At 36.5% G+C, this 19,939-nt stretch overlaps 1 protein-coding gene across 3 annotated transcripts in view; it reads right to left on the bottom strand.

Annotated features, from left to right (window-relative positions):
* PHIP (pleckstrin homology domain interacting protein) overlaps nt 1-19,939 on the bottom strand; it is a 138,221-nt gene that overhangs the window by 17,225 nt on the left and 101,057 nt on the right. For all 3 annotated transcript variants that reach the window (XM_056108720.1, XM_056108729.1, XM_056108733.1), the window contains exons 25-32: nt 18,989-19,096; nt 17,580-17,704; nt 17,371-17,453; nt 13,534-13,645; nt 13,289-13,350; nt 9,872-10,027; nt 6,772-6,892; nt 4,262-4,387 (exon numbers count right to left, since the gene is read on the bottom strand). In XM_056108720.1, the coding sequence (XP_055964695.1) occupies nt 4,262-4,387; nt 6,772-6,892; nt 9,872-10,027; nt 13,289-13,350; nt 13,534-13,645; nt 17,371-17,453; nt 17,580-17,704; nt 18,989-19,096 (893 nt within the window). The remainder of the gene's footprint in view (nt 1-4,261; nt 4,388-6,771; nt 6,893-9,871; nt 10,028-13,288; nt 13,351-13,533; nt 13,646-17,370; nt 17,454-17,579; nt 17,705-18,988; nt 19,097-19,939) is intronic.

Below are 19,939 nucleotides of genomic sequence, written 5' to 3'. Positions count from 1 at the left end.
AAGGTTAGAATATGAGAGCCACGACAATTCTTTTCTCCATTTAATTCGTTAATAAAGAAATCCAGAATTTAAGTAAAACTTGAAGCTGAAGTTTTTTTTGATTTGACTCGTTACAAAACCCAGTGAAAGGGCAGGGTAAGATACACAGGCATCATACCCTACCCCTTCTACTATATGCACAGTTGCCCAAGCTTCCACTCCTGCATCTTTTATACCATCAACTTTATTTTCACTTCCCAGTCTTTTTGGGGAGTAGCTGTCCTTGAAATACACTTTTAAAAGACTGAAGAAAGCTAATTAATCATATTGTGTGCCAATTAAGTACAAAATGCTTAATTGAAATGAAAATACTCAACTACTGCTAACAACTCTTTTTCTCCTCATGTTAGAGATTTACCGCATACAACTGTATCATGAAGCAAATATTTCTAAGTACCTATTGTGTGTACACCTCTTGCTTGAAATTTTGCATTTCAAATAACTCAATTTATTTGCTTTTGGAGGAATGCCAGGTGGCATTCAGGGCTTATTGCTGGCTCTGTATTCAAGGGATTTCTCCGAGCTGACCATATGTGGTGCTGAGTCAGTCGTGTGCAAGGCAAGCACTGTACCTGATATATCCGCAGGCCCTAAACAATTTGAAAGTCCGATGTGGAAAACGGTTTACTGGAGATATAATTCAAAGGACTGGAGTGCTTAATTACAATGTGTGAATAGGTAGCCTTATGGTTCCCAGCACTGCTGGTCTGGCCTGAGTAGCACCATATCACGGGGTTCAAGCACCAGGCTATCAGAACCATGCTCCAAGTATCCCTGAGTCGCCCCAAGCTCTGCTGGGGAGGACACCCCCAACAAAGCTAGGAATTAACTTTTATATGTATACAATATAAACGCTTTAATTATATTAATGCGGCTATAAGTCATTTAAAAATGCCTATGCAAAAGAAATACATTTTCTTCCCTTTAATTTTTGGGCCAGACCTAGCAGTGCTCAGGGGTCACTCCTGGTGGGGCTTGGAGTACCCTATGAAACGCTTGGGATTCAACCAGGGGCCACAAGTATGCAAGGCAAGCATCCTACTCTCTATAACACTGCTCTGCCCATAGAGTTCATAAAAACCCATTTTCACAGACTATTTCAGAAGTAAAAAATGATTTCAAAATAGGAATTTACTATATAGTGTTTCTGTTGTTATATCCTTTTACAAAACTACGTACATACATATATATGTATGCAAACTCCCTGTGGCATACCAAATATGCCAAATACCAGTAACAATGAGGGGTCTCATTCCCCTAAGGGTAAGGGTAAGGCCCTCCCGTTGATCGTCGATTTGCTCGAGCGGGCCCAGTAACGTCTCCATTGGAGACTTTGTTGTTACTGTGTCTGGCATATCCAATACTCTCGGTAGCTTGCCGGGCTCTCCGAGAGGGGCAGAGGAATCGAACTCGGGGCGGCCATGTTGGCCGCTTGTAAGGCGAACGCCCTACCCGCTGTGCTATCACTCCAGCCCTAAATAGCCTTGAATATAATCTCAGGGCTAGGATGAAAGAGACGTTACTGGGGCCTGCTCGAGGCAATCGACGAATAACAGGATGATGAAATGAAATGAAAATGAACATATATATACACATATATAGTTACTCTGAGATATATATCTATATACATGTATATAGATATATATACCTCCAAGCATTTCCAACTAATAGAACTGGACTTGGAATATTCTTGAAGTTTTCTTAAAAATTTATGCTTGGGGCCACAGAAATAGTACAGTCGGTATGGAATATGTGTTTCACACGGCCGGCTCAAGTTCGAATCCTTGTAACACATCTGATATCCCAAGTATTGCCAGCAATTATCTCTGAGCAAAAAGAGTCAGAAAAAAGACCTGAGCAACCCAGGGTGCAACCCTACAATAAAATTCATACCTATCCTAGGAAAGTTAGAGTATAAAAAAGTTTTTTTCAAACAGGAAGAAGCTTGAGTATTTGTTTATATATATAAAAATTTCGGTGTCAGGAATCAAACTTGTGAAGCATGTACTTGTAATTACCACTGAACATGTTACATTCCTGTTCACATGAATACTCAATTTTGATTATCAATTTTACTCTAAAGAAACAGAAGTGCGGAGGTAAACCATTTGGAAGGGACAAATTCCTTAAGAGAACCAGGAAGAGAAAGGCCATGAAGTCTATCTCACTGATTCATTATTTAATATTGAATTTATGTACAATCTTTAGGAAAAGCAAAAACAAAACACCCACCAGGGGGCTGGAGCAGTATCACAGTGGGTAGGGCATTTGCTTTGCACACGACCAACCCAGGTTCGATTCCCAGCACCGCCAGGGCTAATTCCTGAGTGAAAAGCCAGGAGTAACGCCTGTGCATTGCCAGGTGTGACCCAAAAAGGAAAAAAACAAACAAACAAACAACAACAACAAAAAAACTACGCACCAACTGAATCAGGAAAATATGCATATGACTATACTGACTAGAAAGAATCAAGTTGAAGACGTTTGTTTTGTTTTGGGGAGCATACCCAGCAGTGCTCAGGGCCTGTTTCTGTGTAGAGGAATGACCCCTGGCAGTGCTCAGGGAACGGTATGTGGTGCTGGGGACTTGAAGAAGGATTGCAGCTATTCTAAGTGCATACAAGGCTAGTGCGGTACTGTTCCTATATTATCATCTGCCTACCCAGTCTGAAGCTGGAAATTTTTTATTCTTTCATGTAAAAATGAAAGTTGATAGCAGTGAAATGTTTAAGCTTACTATTATTTCTTAACTTGAAAAAATTACTAAACAAAAGCAGTAATCTTAAAAAGAACTCAGACAAGCATTTTATAAGATATAACCTATTCCTCTGGCTTAATTTGCAAAGGCTCATTCTATAGCTGCATAAAATCCTTAAGTGAGGAAAATACAGGACTTGTGGAGGTTAAAAGTTTAGTAAAATGAAGATTAAGTTATGGACAGAAGGGAATAAAAAAATGTTCCTCATCACTAACCATCAGAGAAATACAGAACCAAGCAACAACATCACTTAGCATGAGAGAGACTGGTACACATGAAAAAGAATAATAATTAGTGTTGGCACGGTTACAAAGAAAAAGGGACCTTCATTTACTGCTGGTGGGTGGTGGGAATGTCAACTGGTCCACCCTTTTGGAAAACAATACATACATTCCTCAAAAAAAAAAAAAAGGGAAAAAAAAAAAAGGAATTTAGTTTCCACATGACCCAGCAATTCCATAGTTGGAATATACCCCAATGATAACTGGTCTTCAGCAGGAAGCTTTTAAAGGGGATTGAACAAGGATGGGAACACTAAGACAATGGTGGAAAAAAAAAAAAAAGACAAGTCATAAAGGCAGGAAGGAGGGTGGGAGAGAAACGGGACATTAGTGGAGGGACTGGTGTTGGAACACTGAATGCCTAAAAAGGAGAAAATCAGTCATAAAAAACTAATTCCCTGAGAATCAATAAAAAAATAATAAAATTAAAAGTTATTATTCTTGGTATGCATACATTTAATGAAAAAAGGAAGTATAATTATAAGGAAGTTGGAAATCTGACAACATGTTAACACAAAAAGTATATCAGAAGGCAGACATTAACGTAAAATTTAAACAATTTTATTTCAAAAAACTGTTTTTTTGTAACTTCCAAATAATGTCTAATTGTTAATAATCTTAAGATTATTATTTGGCATACGAGAATTTAAGATAAATAATTACATGTTCAACAACTTGGTTTCAGATAAGAAACTATTTTTCATGTTAATTGTAGCTGAGGGCTGGATCCATAGCACAGCGGGTAGGGCGTTTGCCTTGCATGAGGCCCACCCAGGTTTGATTCCTCCGTCCCCCTTGGAGAGCCCGGCAAGCTCCCCGGGGGCGTATTTGATAAGCCAAACACAGTAACAAGTCTCACAAAGGAGACGTTACTGGTGCCTGCTCAAGCAAATCGATGAACAGAGAGAGGATGGTGCTACAGTGCCAACTGCAGGCATAGCCACAACTGTAGGTGTTAAGACATTAATGATTTCAAAGTTGGTATTAACCAGTTACTGCTTTAGGTAACAGGGCACTTTCCTATTTCAATTGATAAAGGTTTTAAAATGTTCATGTAATATTAAATGAAAAAAAATGCAAAGACTGCATTTTATATTTTAAAATGTACTATACGATATTGACATAATTACATTAGTTATAATTAAGTAGGAAAATTATAATTAAATAGGGAAAAATCACTCACTTTATAAAATGCAGAAGAAGATCAGTCACAAATTTGGCCGACTTCACAATAGGGCTTCCAGGCTCATTAAATGTTCGTGTATTATGCTCTATGTATCGAACTTCCCACATAAGGGAAGAAACACGCCTTTGAAAAAGTAATATACAAATCTTTATTATATTTAAAACTATATGCACACAACTTAATACCAATACATTTTAACTTCTGCAATTTAGCCTTAAATCAGCTCAAGTACACGCACCTTAAAAAAAGTCATTTCCAAAAATTTATATATATATATAGCCTCACTTCTGTTAGGCAACAATATTATGCATTTACTTAGAAAACATTTGGATTAACATACTACAACAATTAACAGTGCCTCTTTCCAATACAGCATGACCAATAAGAGCAAAAGAAAAATAAAAATGGGAATTTTAGCTTCTGTTCTACACATTCCTATTATGCACGTTGTCAATATTTGTAATTAAGTATATCTAAATTTTATAAAAAGAAAACAGTAACAAAAAAAATCAATATAAAAAAGAATGAGCACTTTTAACTTAATTAGATTACTGGACCTCAAATGGCACGTATAAATAAAAAGCTAATTGAGAGCCGATTTATGAAAATATAAAAACATGATGAACAGGCTAGATTACCAAGTAAATAAAATTATTTAACAGTGAACTGGACAATACATTTTTATTTGATTACTGTATTTCTGGAAGTAAAATTTGAAGAAAACTTCTTCATATGATTAATGCTGGGAAGGCAAATGGGCATTTAACAAGAAACCGTACTAGAATTATGAGAGGAAAATCATATACACCGCCATTAAATTAGAAACCAACAGGTAAAGAGGTCAGCAAAAAATAAAGATGTAAACAGTGAAACAGCACAATAAGATGCCATTGTATTAAATAAGAATGCAAATCGGACCTATAACTGTATTATCAGGTTGGAAACAGTTTCTAATTTATAGTGTTTCAAAACACTATTTCTCTGAATTGTTCACCAAACAATATCAATTCCGAAGAACCTATTTAAGCTGTATTTTTATATTAATTTATGAAAACTTTTTTTGGCCATACCCAGAGGTTCTTGAGTCTTACTCTTGGGCCTGTGCTCAGGGATCATTCCTAGTGGAGTTCAGGGGACTATATGGGGTATTGGGAATTGCATCTGCACCGGCCACACGCAAGGCAAGTACCCCACCTTTGGCATCTGGTAAGTAGTTTGAAATATAGTTCAACTTCAGCAATTATGCTGAACAGTATTTCTATAAATGAATATTTACAATATCGTGGAACATGCCCTAAGTTTATCTTTCTATACTACACGAGTGTAGAGGAGCAACTCTTCGCTTCCTCTCATCTTGCCATGTCTTGTCATTTTTTTCTGAATCACTATGATCAACTAAGACTGAACAACTTATGGGTCTAGGGATAAAGATGAATATAGTTACAGATTTCTTCTCCATGTCTTTGAATCAGAACATGCTATGCTGAAAAATAAAGAGGAGCACACTGATAACAAGATGGCATAGCGCATACATGGAATAGGTGATTTCTTCCTATCTTTTTGCTTTTGACAAATGAAGCATCAGCAGAAACACTTAAGATCAGAGATATTAAGTCTCATAAGTCTTATAAATATTAAGATATTTAATATCTGGGGTTACATGTTCTGATTTTAGCTATGGGTGACGAGGTATTTTTCTTTGTTTTCAAAACTAGATAATGGCTATACTAGCACCCACAAGACAGAGGTATAATAAAACGCCTCTCAACGAAGAAGTTTCCAACTTCAAGCAAAATGTGTTGTTTTAATGCATTAATGTTTAAATTAAAATGCGGTTTGGCTTGATAAGAAAAAGGGAAGACATGTAAGAAACAGGGAAGTTAAAAATACTGAATTAGGTGACAACTATAACTCATTATATTGCAAGTCACTTGATATGAACTTAAAAAGTCAGTTCCAGATTAGCATTCAACAGTTATCAAGTGTTAAAAAATATATTCAAAGTAATTACAATGAGCTTTAAAAAAAAAGCTGTATTTTAAACTAAACTACAACTAATAAAAAATATCCTGAGCTCCTCTAGTATCATTGCTCTTAAGTACTCATAAGCAGAACATAGCAAAATAAGAAAAAGAATACAATGTGGTGATATTCTAGAAAAAAAAATCTATAAACACACACACACTTAAGATGCTACACACAGAAAATGAAATACTGTGGTTTGCTTTGTAAAATACTAGAGGAAGAATATCAATTCACATTAATGATTTTTAAAAGAAAAGCCTATCTTCAGATATTCTTTCCAAGTGCCGTCAGCAACACCAGCTTCACTGAGGACTTGATAAACCGAATCCCAGGTACGACGACTATAAATCTACTGTATCAGCTTCGGCATTTAAAAATATCCCAGTGATTAGGAGGCACACTAAAGTATAAGATCAGTAAAAGGGTGGGTAAGAGGAGCATTTCACTGTCTTACGGTAACTGCAACATCAAATGATTCGAACCTGTAAAATCTGTTTTCCAGTCTTTGTTTAATCGTACTTAAATCTGTTGGATATGCTACCACAGTGCAATACATGGGGTAGGCTTGCAGATCCACAGGGGCGACAAATGCTGACGCGATATCTAAGAGAAATCAACACGTATGTAAATTAACTTTTTTGCTGCTTAAAGTCATAAACAATTGAATTAAGGCTTGAAATAAGACTTAAGTTTTAATTCACATTACTAATAAGCACCTGTCCTTTCACACAAAATACATAGAGCTTAGCTTAGAGTTGACATTTACAATGTCAAAATTGTATATTTTGTATAAACTGTATAATGCAAAATTCTATGTTCAGGTTCCTCAGAAGAGTCAACAGGTAATGTAAAAAATGAACCTGACCTATTAAGAACATATGCATGTTTATGCAATTAAAACCTGGCTATTCCTAAATCTGTGTCATGAATTTGATTGGCATTTGATCACAACACTATAACTCACTATACTTGTTAAACTGCTGAGTTCTCAAAACTTAAGACTTTCTCGTGAAGAAGGCAACCAAAAAGGAAAAAATAAATCTGGGAATGAATCCACATACTAGTACAGCAAAACCCTGATCCTAGTTTGCCCACTCAAACAGTTGAAGGCAACTTTGTATTGTAAAATACTACTAAAATCATTTAAAATAACGTAAGAAAATTTTTGCAAAAGAGTTCAGATAAAAGTGTCATGCAGTTTGCCTCAAATTCTTATTCAAATTAAGTTTTGGAGGATTTATATTTTTCAGAGGCAGGCTTAATATTTCTGGGAGGCCTCACTTTGAAATTCTGTGACTGTAATCCCATGTGTAATTACTTTATTTAAGTCCTATTTAAGAGCTGGAGTGGATTCAGGGAGAAAGGGACTCATTGTTGGTGGGAATGCTGACTTGTCCAGCTATTTTGGAAAACAATATGGACATTCCCAAAAAAATTAGAAATAGAAATCCCATTTGACCCAGCAGTACCCTAGGGGCCCAAAAACACACGGCAGAATCGTCATCTGCACTTTGATGTTCACTGCAGCACTATTCCAATAGCCAGAATCTGCAAACAACCTGAGTGCTCAAGTACAGATGACTGAATAAAGAAACTATAATATGTCTACGCAATGGAATACTACACAGCTGTTAGGAAGAATGAAGTCATGAAATCTGCTTATAAATGGAATGACAAAGAGAGTATCATGTTGAGAGAAATGAATCAGAAGGAGAGGGACAGGTATAGAATGATTGTACTCATTTGTGGGATAGAGATATACCACTGTCCGCCTATATCTCATGGATTTGCTTGAGTGGGCACCAGTAATGTCTCCACTGTGAGACTGTTGTTACTGTTTTTGGCATATCAAATATGCCACGGGAGCTTGCCAGGCTCTGCTGTGCGGGCAGGATACTCTAGGTTCTCGGCAGCTTGCCAGGTTCTCTGAGAGGGACGGAGGAACTGAACCCGGGTCGGTTGTGCAAGGCAAACACCCTATCTTCTATGCTATCATTCCTGCACTGTACACACACACACACACACACACACACACACACACACACACACTGAGACAAATACCCAAGATGAGAGTAAACAGAGGCCAGGAAGACAGGTCAATGGTTGGAAGCTTGCTACAAGTGTGTGAGTGTGTGGAGGCGGGGATGGGGGGAAGAGAGAGAGAGAGAGAGAGAGAATAATGGCAGGCTGTGGAATAGGGGAGGTGGTAAGGAAACTTGAACCATTGGTGGTGGGAAAAGTACACAAGCGAGGAAGTGGGTACTGGAACACTATATGACTGAAATCCAATCATAAACAACTTTGTAAATGTGTATACTGTGATTCAATTTTAAAAAATGAAAAAAATCAACTAAAAAAAAAAGACATCATTAAAAAAACATCTATTCTAAAATCCCCATCTTGGTATGATGTTGGAATTATATACATGTGAAACCATCATTAAAAGTATTAGCACCGCCAGGAGTAATTCCTGAGTTCAGAGCCAGGAGTGACCCCTGCGCATCACTGGGTGTGACCCAAAGAGGCAAAATAAATAAATAAATAAAAAATAAACTGGCAGAAGAGTTTACAAAAAAGTATTATAAATTACCTTAATCAAAAAATTTTAAAAAAAAATTTAAATTGTCCCTACCAAACACAATCCCCATCATAGTAATTCTGGTGAAATTCTTCAAGGATTCAGAACAAATATTACTAAAATTTGTATGGAATTATAAAACTCCCCCAAATAGCCAAAGTAATTCGGAGAAAAGAGATGAGGGTCACTGCATACCCTAATTTTAAATCATACTACAAAGTTAACAGTCAAAATTCTGTTGTGTTAAAATAAAGATAGATTCAGACCAATGAACTCAAGAGCCTAGGGATAAAGCCCTCATATCTATGGACAGTTAATCTAAGAACTGTGTGCATGAATTGGAGCAAGCAAAGCCCTCTACAACAGTGCTAGCAAAACTGGAGAGCCATACTGAAAACAAAATGAGATCCTTTCCTCACACCATACAGAACGGTTAATTCAAACTACGTGACAGACCTCAAGATGGGATCAGACAATGACTGAAAGCACCAGAAGGGTGTGGGGGGTGGAAGGTAGCTAAGACAAAGAAGGATCCATTATGACATCCGTGGGAAATGAACACTGGACAGGAACTAAGTGTTCAAAGTAGGTAAAGGGATACTCATGATAGACTTTTAATGTCTATATTGCAAACCATAATGCCTAAAATGAGAGAGAGAGAGAGAGAGAGAGAGAGATGGATGAGAGGTGCCTGCCATAGAGACAGGCAAGGGGGTTAGGGTGCTTGGAGGGGTGGGAGGAAAAGAAAGAAGTGGACTAGAAGTGACATAAGGACAGTGGTCAAGGTTACTGGTCACTTTGGTGGTAGTAGAAGTGCAATGACTTTGTACATCAGAACTATAAACCTTAGCGTATTTTAAACTGATTAAACTACATTTAAAAAATTAAGCAAGTGCGAAAATTAGTGATAGGATAGTTTTATGTATTTTTTTAATTGATCAACAATATTTTTTCTCTGCTTTCTAAGAGCTTTTGCTTATACCCATGTTACTATTATTATTTACCTAATGTCATCAATTGGTTTATTCCTGTGACAATTCTTTCACATTCTTCATCCCTAGGACTGGACCCCCATTCTCCATCAAGAGGCTTATAGATCAATGATCTACATTCTACATCAGTTAAGGGAACACTGGTACCTAGTTCCTCAGGAAATACAGCTGAAATACACAGAAAAAAAAAAGCACGTTTAGTTAAAATAGATGGAAATTAATATTTAGGTTACCTTTAAAAAGCAGAGTTGGAATTCATCTTCAACTCCCCCCAATATCCCTGTCCCCACTGCATGGTCCTGAGCACCTCAAGGTACTGACTGCATGGCCCCCAGTACTACAGGGTCCAAGTAGCACCGCATCAGTGAGGCAAAGCATTGAAATATTGGGCATACAGAGGCTAAGTATTGAAGGAATCCAGGAATACTGCTTGGAGAGACCAGTACTCTCAAAATAAAAAGCAGAACTTTATTATCACAGAATTAAAAGATAACTTTGTAAATATTTGTCAAGTATTCCTTTTATTTTCACAAGTAGAAAGCATGTTTTCTGGGATCATTATAACTTAACTGAAAAATAACTTTATAAACAATTCTATGGATAAATATGCAAAATACTTTTAAAAAAATCATCTCACTAGCCCATTATCAAATATGGTAAAAGAAAAAGTATATCCATGAAATGATACAAATTTATATTTTCTGTATAATTATATAATCCCTTTATAGTGCTGAGGTTGGCCAAGTGCAAGGCAAGCTCTTCAACCCCTGTAGTTATCTCTCTGATCCCTCATTTTCACTTTTAAAAAATGCAGAAAGGGCCCAGAAGGTACCACCGGTAGTGATAGCTGAGCACAGATTCAGGATTTATGCCCTAAGCACTATTGTAGTTCAAAACAAAGCAAAGCGAAATTATAGAAATAGAAAATTGATAGATGAAACTTAAGCTTGATGAGGGTATGCTTTCTGCTTGTTCAATGTTGAAACCTCTATTCAAGAAAATCATGGTGGAACTGACAATCTACAAAGATGTCAGGTAATTTTTCCTCTTCCCTAAATGTGATTAAACTCAATGAGTGCATAATAAAAAAGCAGAACAAGAAATATAAAAACCACCATATATATCAGGATAAGAAACAAATAGTACATTCGTGTGTCACCTGCCACATACACAACAGGGCAATATGAGGTCAAATGATACAAAAGAAATAAAAGATAAATCAAGAGTACAAGTTAAAACATCTCTGAGTTTCAGACACCTCCAATTTAGCAGAGACAAAAATAACATTAATAAAAAATGTATTTTATTAGTGATAAATTTTCAGTGATGACTTCTAGAAAATGCTGGTTTTATAAAACCTAAGCATGACTATATTTTCACTCCTAAGATTTGCCATATTGGATTTACTTTTTCCAAGTTTTCTATTCTTTATAACGATTATTTCGATCATGGTGAAAGTTAATTTCTATTTTCTAGAAAAAGATTCTATAAAACAGGTGAAAGGCGTTCTATAAAATATCTGATTATCTTTCAGATCTTTTCATTTTTAATTTTTCTTTGTGTATGATATACCCAGCTGTGTTCAATGCTTACACTGAGCAATTACTCCTGGAGGTGCTGAAAACTGAATCGGGATCAGCTGTGCCCAAGGCAAGTGCCTTGCATTCTACTATCTCTTTGGCCCTCTTAAAGATCTTAGAAGGTTATATATTGTTTAAAAAAATGTAAATAATTTGTACAAGTACTCATCCCATTACTACCCTTTATAATAATTATGAGGGGCTGAAGCCTTAGCACAGTGGGCAGGACATTTGCCTTGCATGTGGCCAACCCAGGTTTGATTGCCAGCATCCCTTACAGTCCTCTGAGCACGGCCAGGAGTAATCCCTGTGCACTGCCAGGTGTGACCCAAAACCCAAAAAATATACATAAATACATAATTATGAATTATGCAGGAAACAATCTTTATAACTATCCTGCAGTTGCATGTATTCTATTTCTATATTTTATTTTGTGCTTAGATTGCTGTTGTAGGGAGTATGAATGGGCTTCTGAGGAACCCCAAGTAGTACTCAAGGGTTAAGTGACGCCAGGATATAAGCCACGGCTTCATACCTTTTGAAACGAATGTGGCTTTGAACTGAATCCCTAGCTTGTGTTAATGCTATTTTAGGAACTGAAACAAAAATGGCAATCAGAAAATATTCATCAGGTTTCAGCCATACTTCACTGCATAAGTTAAACCATACTTAACTAACAAATGCTAAGACAAAATTACATGCAAGGGAATATTATTACTGATTTTAACTCCCTCCCCAATGAAGTTTTATGTGTCTAAAAAAAAAAATAAGCACATTACACATAAAATATCATTTAGCTTACACAGCAGCACTGTAAGAGTAGTCTTAAAATCAGGGGTTTTGACATTTTAAGTCAACTGCCAAGAAGACATTAGCAGATGATGACAGACTTAGGATATATATCTATCTCAACCGGTACTCGAAATTATTATTTTTTTCTTCATTTAGTTTTGTCTTGGGGCTACACCCAGCAGAGCTCAGGATCACTCCTGGTAGGCTCGGACGACAATATGGGGAACTGCTGATTGAACCCGGATCAGCCCCATGCAAGATAAGTGCTTTACCTGCTGTACTATCATTCCAGTCCCTACAGAAGCACAAATTCATTTTTTTTGTATTATTTTTTATTCTATTGAATCACTGTGAAATACAGTTATAAGGCTTTCATGTTTGAGTTTCAGTCATATAATGATATAACACCCATCGCTCCATCATTGTTCATTTTCTAACACCAATGTTCCCAGTATTCCCCCTCATCCCAACCATCCTCTTGCTTCTATGGCAGACAATTTCCTTCTTAGTCTACTTTTGGGCATTATGGTTTCCAAGCAGACACTGAAAGGCCATCATGTTTGGTCCTTTATCTACTTTCAGCACACATCTCCCATCCTGGCATTTCTTCCAAACATAATTGACTTAGTGATCCCTTCTCTATCCCAGCTGCCTTTTCCTCCAGCTCACAAAGCAGAAGCACAAATTCTTATATAATACTGCTCAAAATACTGTGTTGGAGCTACCAAAATATTGTGGTTTCTGACTGCTCATCTTCTAGGAGTGAATAATTTTAGTAAAACACATTCACGTTTTGCTATAATTTCAATCTATTAGACTATGAATTTTACATGATCCTTATTTGGTCACTGGTAGCACCAAAAAGAAAATTAGAAGTGGGAAAGGACAGATTTATTCCTGTTTATGGTTATGCCAGTCCTGCCACACTCTACTAATAGCAGGTATGCAATAACAATTATTTGCAGAATGACTATTTTCCATTTGAGTTTCCTGGAAATTTACTCTAGTAGCAATTCAGATTTTAAGAAATGAATCACAAAATCCAATACACACTTACCATTATTAGGTATAAGCTCCATATCCCAAGGACTCATCTTTTCTGTATCTCCATTGTCCCAGCTTAAAGGAAGAAAAATCTTTATATTAAGAAAATCTAAATATTGCACTACAATTTTTTTTAAAAAATTGTATTACAAAAATAATCAGTGTCTTTAAAAATTTTTTTATCATTTTAGTAATAGATGGGAAAAAGACTCAAAGCCAGTCAAGGTTAAAGTAAAAATAAAACAAATATTTACTCACCAAACATTATAGCACTGAAACAAACTATCAGGATACTCAGGTTGAAGAGGTTCCTGGCTTTCAATTGTTCCAAACCACCAGGCATCATCTATGACTGATCTGAAACGGTCGCCTGTACAAGAACAAAAATCACCTTATTACTCTGAAATGCACTGCTGCTAACTGTTATTCCCTTTATCCAATGTCTACCTCTTAAATTCTTGGAACTGCACATATGATTTCAGAAGACAGATTAAGAGTGACCTACAGTCACTCTAAACTAAGTAAACCCAGAAAAACTGTGGGAGATGATATTTAGTAAGTACATCTGAAGTCATTTATCCATTTTAGGGCGATTACTTACATTAGGATAAAGAGAAATTCACTCTTACCTTAACTGTTTTATAAAGCAATCTAGCGTTTACAATACATCATCAGGACTAGGCTCAAACTTTTCACTCAAATGAAAATAGATAATTCATATTCAACAAATATTTAGTCTCTTTCATTTCTTACTTTCTGCAAAAGTCTCCCCAACAAACAAGACTCCATCTACAAATAACAAAAATATTCTAACCTGTTTTCCTTTGCATCAATTCTATAACACTCATATACACTCCTTTTCCTTATCAAAAAAACAAAAAAAAAAAAAACAAAAAAAAACCTCACCTAAACTTTGTAAAAACAGGACTTCATGTGTGCTCATTCTTCTTACTCTTAGTCAATAAAAATAATTGTACATGGAGGTAAGTGCCACACAGGGACAACACCTGGAGTGGGTAAATATCTGAACTCAAGTTCAGACACAAGTATCAAACAGCCAAAGGCATTTAGATAGTATCTATTAATGAAACTGCTTTCTCCAAAAATCCTGAACAAGTTATTTGTTTTAGCCTCCCTGTCTTGAAAATTGAACTACTTTCTTCCTTTCTGTAATGCTTTTTCTTCCTGTTTTTAACTCTACTTAATAATTTTTATCCTGGCTCATTTAGGGTAGAGTAAGGAAGGCTTCAGAGATTATGCAAGTTATTTGTTACTAATTCTTCAAATTTGTTACTGATCGTTCAAAAATTTACAGCAGAGCTCACTGTTTTATTTCAAAAAAATGTAAAGAGAACAATATTCATATGTCCTCATTTGTACAAAAAATAATTTTAAAAAGTATAAAGGCATAGAGCAAGTTAAAAATCAAACAAAATAAACTTAGTTATTAAAGAAGTTTGAACCAGAAGTCAATAAAAATAATTGTACACGCAGGTAAGTGCCACACAGAGACAACACTTGGAGTGGGTAAATATCTGAACTCAAGTTCATATACAAGTATCAAACAGCCATTATTAAGAAATATTGGGGCTGAAGCAATAGCACAGCGGGTTGGGCGTTTGCCTTGCACGTGGCCGACCCGGGTTCGATTCCCAGCATCCCATATGGTCCCCTGAGCACTGCCAGGGGAAATTCCTGAGTGCAGAGCCAGGAGTGACCCCTGTGCATCGCTGGGTGTTACCCAAAAAGGAAAAAGAAAAAAAAGGAATATTAATTTAAGTCAGGTGCAAGTATACAAGCAGCCATGACAAGAAGGTATTCATTACTACATCTCAAATCTCTTTTTTTTGGGTTAAATTTCAAATCTCTTAACTGCTTCTCATATGTGCTACCAGTGACACAAGTCTTGAGAAGTTATAAATAGAGAGAATTTTTGAGACCGAAACAACCTGAGAATAAATTCAGTGAGTTTTGTAGAGCTATTCAGAAGAATTCAAATTGTGCCTAACCACAATGAATGATACTACAAAATGATATCAAGCTAAGAAAAGATTTCACTATTCAGAGTAAGCCTAAATATTACTTAGCAGGTTAAGTTATTGCTAATGTAATAACTCCTTTTTTTAAAAGGAGGTAGGGCAGGCAGATAACATGTATCTTGAGAAATAAAAGAGCAACTAGTACTAACGTTAAAATATAAATCTATTAACTTATAGATTAAAAACTGTAAAATCCAAATGAGAAATTTCTGTACATCCATTTTGAAATATCTCTTTGATTTGTCCAACGCTTGTCATATTTGTTGGCCTAGGTTGTTATCAGTTCAATTCTGGAAAATTCCTGGACTCTGACTGCTAATAACTGTTCTGCAATTTATTGGCAGATGTATATCCTTAAAAAAATAAAATTTATATTATCAGATATAGTGCTAATAACTTAAAAAAAATGTACCAAAGGCTTATAAGCCAAACCAAGAGAAACACTTTTAAGCATTTCTTCTTGAATTTACTTATATTTCTAAAGAGTATATAGCTATTTCTTCAATTTTAAAAATTAAGTATTGATGCTCTTTCCAAACAGCTGTACATAAAAGATATATACATTTTACTTTCTCCATAATCAAATTTTCTACTCTAACAAGTATTTCTACTATTTCCTACAGAACTCACCACTATTTTTTTATTATTAATTTTGTCTTTCCTTTTCTAAAGAAAAAGAAATCTTTTTTAAGGCTCTCCTGACTTTGTAATTTAAGACTTAAAAAGAAATCTTCCCTCAGTCTCTAAGAGCTCAAACTATAAAATACCCCATTAAAATTTCTCAAAAAGTTAAAGATGCTAGATAATGTAACTCCCATTTTATCTATTTCTCACCAGTTCAACGAGCACTTCACTAAAGAGTGCAGTCTTTAGGATTAGTTGCTTTCCATACCTCCCAAGTAGATGCTACATGCTGCTCTTAATGAACTCTGTTTAGCCTATGACAGATGAATACTTCTGGTGATTAATACTCATGTTGCTAAATTTCCCCATTTGTCTTTTTTCTTTTCTTCGGAAAGGAGTCTTGGGCCATCCCCTCCGGGTTTGCTCATTCTTCCTTCTATGCTGAGAGATCGTTCCTGGCAGTACTTAGGGAACATATGGTGCCAGGAATGGAACCAGGGTCAGTTGCATGCAAGTCTAGCACGTTATTCCTGTACTATTCCTCCCCTCATCCTGTCCTCATTTTGTGTTTTTAGAGCAAACATGTACATGTTTAAGCTAAGGAAAACCAAGAGAAGACAAATCATCATGTTATTCTAATACTTTCTAGTGACTCTGCAGGCAGAATAGATCAGCACTACCAATTGATGGGCGTTCTCAAACCGATGACATATGCTCAACATCCCACTCCAAGATGACAAAGACTGACCCTCTGAACTTTGAAAAATCAGTATTCTAATATATCCATATGCAGTCGAATGCCAGAAACTGACCAAGATCTTAAAGTTTGAGACTTGACTGAATTAACAAAAAATGAATTAAAATCTAGTAAATTATCCTCAGTCCAAATTATTGAAAATGTGGGGCCAGAATGCTAGTGTTGGTAGGGGGCTTGCCTTGCATGCTGCCAACTCAGGTTCTATCCCTGGTATCCTATATGGTTCTCTGAGCCTGTGAGGAGTAAGTCCCGAATGCAGACACGGGAGTAAATTCTAAGCACCAATGGGTATGGATCATAAACAAAAAACAAACGAACAAACTAAAAAATTGAAAATATTCACAAAAAAGACTGCTTCAAATTTGAATTATGAACACTTCGGGATAAAATTTTTACTTAGCACGCAGAAGGCTAGAGAAAATAATTAATAAACACTCCTTATAACAGTAACCAAATGCAGAAAAATATGTTGGAATTCCAGTATGAATGAGATTAAAAGTGTTTTCAGTCTTTAAAACAACTCTGGAAAAACACCTGACACAGTATCTTACTTTGCTATTAACTTTTCCCAAAATGACTAAATACTTTCCCTGTTATCGTTTCCTAAGGTACCAACAGTAAGTCACTTGTATTTAAAATTAACAAACATCTCTGGCTTCTAAGTAAGTTACCCACCTATATTCCACCGCCTATATTTTGCGTCGTCAAATTGTTGTCTCAAGACTAGGAAATCTATAACATCAGGCATATCATGGTATCTATTTACAAACAGAAACACAGTGATTAGGCCACATACCTATAACCATTTAAAAGACGCTCAAATTTATCTGAATCTTGAAAAACAATCTACAATAATAAGACACCATTGTCTCAACAGTCCTTACTTCATGGTAAATGATCCGCCTGTCAGTTTACCAGTATCAGGATCTAGAAAAGCAAGTTTAAGGCAGCAGAGAGTAGGCAATCCCACTTCGTATTTTATGCCAACTATCTTCATCAATTCTTGTTCCTGAGGAAGATACATAAAATGAGAAACCAATAAAATGCTATGCATAACCAAGAAAATAATTGTTATAGATTTAAGCAGGTGATTACAGTATATATGTGAACAATCACTGAGCTTTGTACTTAAGCTTTGTGCATATGGAAATAAGTCATAGCTCAATAAAATGAAAAAGAATAATAAAGAGGGGAAACACAGACAATTCAGCAGACAGGGTGCTTTGCCTTGCACTGGGCAGACCCAGCTTTGATCCCTGGTACCATGTAAGAGCCCCGCCAGGGCACACCACAAATTGCGGCCTCAAAACCACTGTAGCACAGTCCTCCCGTTATTCATCGATTTGCTCAAGTGGGTCTAGTAACGTCTCCATCGTGAGACTTGTTACTATGTTTGGCATATCGAATACGTCATGGGTGGTAGCTTGCGAGGCTTTGCCGTGTGGGCGAGATACTCTCAGTAGCTTGCCAAGCTCTGTGAGAGGGGCGGAAGAATCGAATGCGGGTCGGACCTGCCGGCCTCGTGCAAGGCAAACGCCCTACTGCTGTGCTATCACTCCAGCCTCAAAACCAAAGGGAAAAAAAAGAGAGAAATAACAATAACAAAAACCCGCAAATAAAATAAAGCCCCACAAAAATTAAAAACAAAATAAGGAAGGGGGTGGAGCAATAGCACAGCGGGCAGGGTGTTTGCCTTGCATGTGGCCGACCCGGGTTCGATTCCCAGCATCCCATATGGTCCCCTGAGCACCACCAGGAGTAATTCCCGAGTGGAGAGCCAGGAGAAACCCCTGTGCACTGCCAGGTGTGACCCAAAAAGCGAAGGAAAAAGGGAAAAATAAGGAAAGTTTTATAATTTTTCCAACAGTTACAGATAAATGTATTTGAACTATTCCTAGTAAATCTAGACATACTCTAATTTAAAATATAAAATATTGTTATTACATGCAAGCTAAAACAACAAAAAGTTTATCTTATAGTATTTCTCCAGTTTTTACTATGAATTACACTTGTATCCAACTTTAATTTTGTACTATATATGCTGTTTCTTTAAAAATTGATACCTTATATTCCTTAGAACTGCTTTAATTAAAACAATTTATCATCATGATACAGGTTTTCTTCCCACTGGAGTATAACTGACATGCACATTAATTTAATTTCAGATGTAAAACACAATTGGATATTTGAATAAATTGCAAATGGTATAGTAGTTATAGAAGAAATATTAACAGTAAATATAACTTTCTCCAAACCCTACCATAACTGGACTATTAGACAATGAACATAATACCCGTAGTTCCATTTTATGCCATGGCTGTTTTTTGGGATTGATACTGTAAATTTTATTTTTCCGGGCCATTTCAACATATGCTTCATGTCCTTGTCGGAAATAATAAACCTGAAAAAAAAAACAACATCATATTTAAAAAAGCTTGAAGATGGGACCAGAGAGTACAAGAGAATAGGGTGATTGCCTTGCACAGGGCCTACTTGAGTTGAATCCCTGGCAACCTATGTGGTTTCCCAAGTCCAACCAGGAGTGATCCCTGTGCACCACTGGGAGAAGCCATAAAATCAAAATATAAAAAATAAAAAGGCTTGAAGATGCTTCTTTCAAACTAAATTAAAAAAGAATCACTTAAAACCACAGATCATTTAAAGTCCTCTGAACTCAAATAAATTCTATTATCTTTTCCCTTTTCCTCCAAAGTTCTCTCCACTCTCCCCAACTCCCTGTACAAATAACTGCCAAAATATTAGGGTCTGAGAGAGCCTAACTGCATGCTCTCACACATGCTTTGCATTGTCTGCCATTATATGTGATACCATACCCAGCAACACCAATTCTCTTAAGCAGAGCTGTATTAGTTACCAGCAATACTCGGTATGATTTTGATTCAAAAAGCATATAAAATCCCCCAAAATATTCCAAATAATATTCTAACTTTCCCTGGAGCAATAGCACAGAAGGTAGGGCGGTTGCCTTGCACGTGGCCGACCCGGATTTGATTCCTCTGCCTCTCTCAGAGAGCCCGGCAAGCTACTGAGAGTTATCTCACCGGCATGGCAAAGCCTGGCAAGCTACCAGTGACGTATCCGATATGCCAAACACAGTAACAACAAGTGTCACAATGGTGACACTACTGGGCCCGCTCGAGCAAATCGATGAACAATGGCAGGACATTGCTATAGTGCTGGGACGTGTGGGCTCTCTCTGCCCTTGGAGAAGCCTGCTTTCTCC

Source organism: Sorex fumeus, unplaced genomic scaffold (genome assembly GCF_029834395.1).
Source record: "Sorex fumeus unplaced genomic scaffold, SorFum_2.1 ptg000008l, whole genome shotgun sequence".
Classification (NCBI taxonomy): domain Eukaryota; kingdom Metazoa; phylum Chordata; class Mammalia; order Eulipotyphla; family Soricidae; genus Sorex; species Sorex fumeus.
This window is presented reverse-complemented; position numbering and strand designations above follow the sequence as displayed.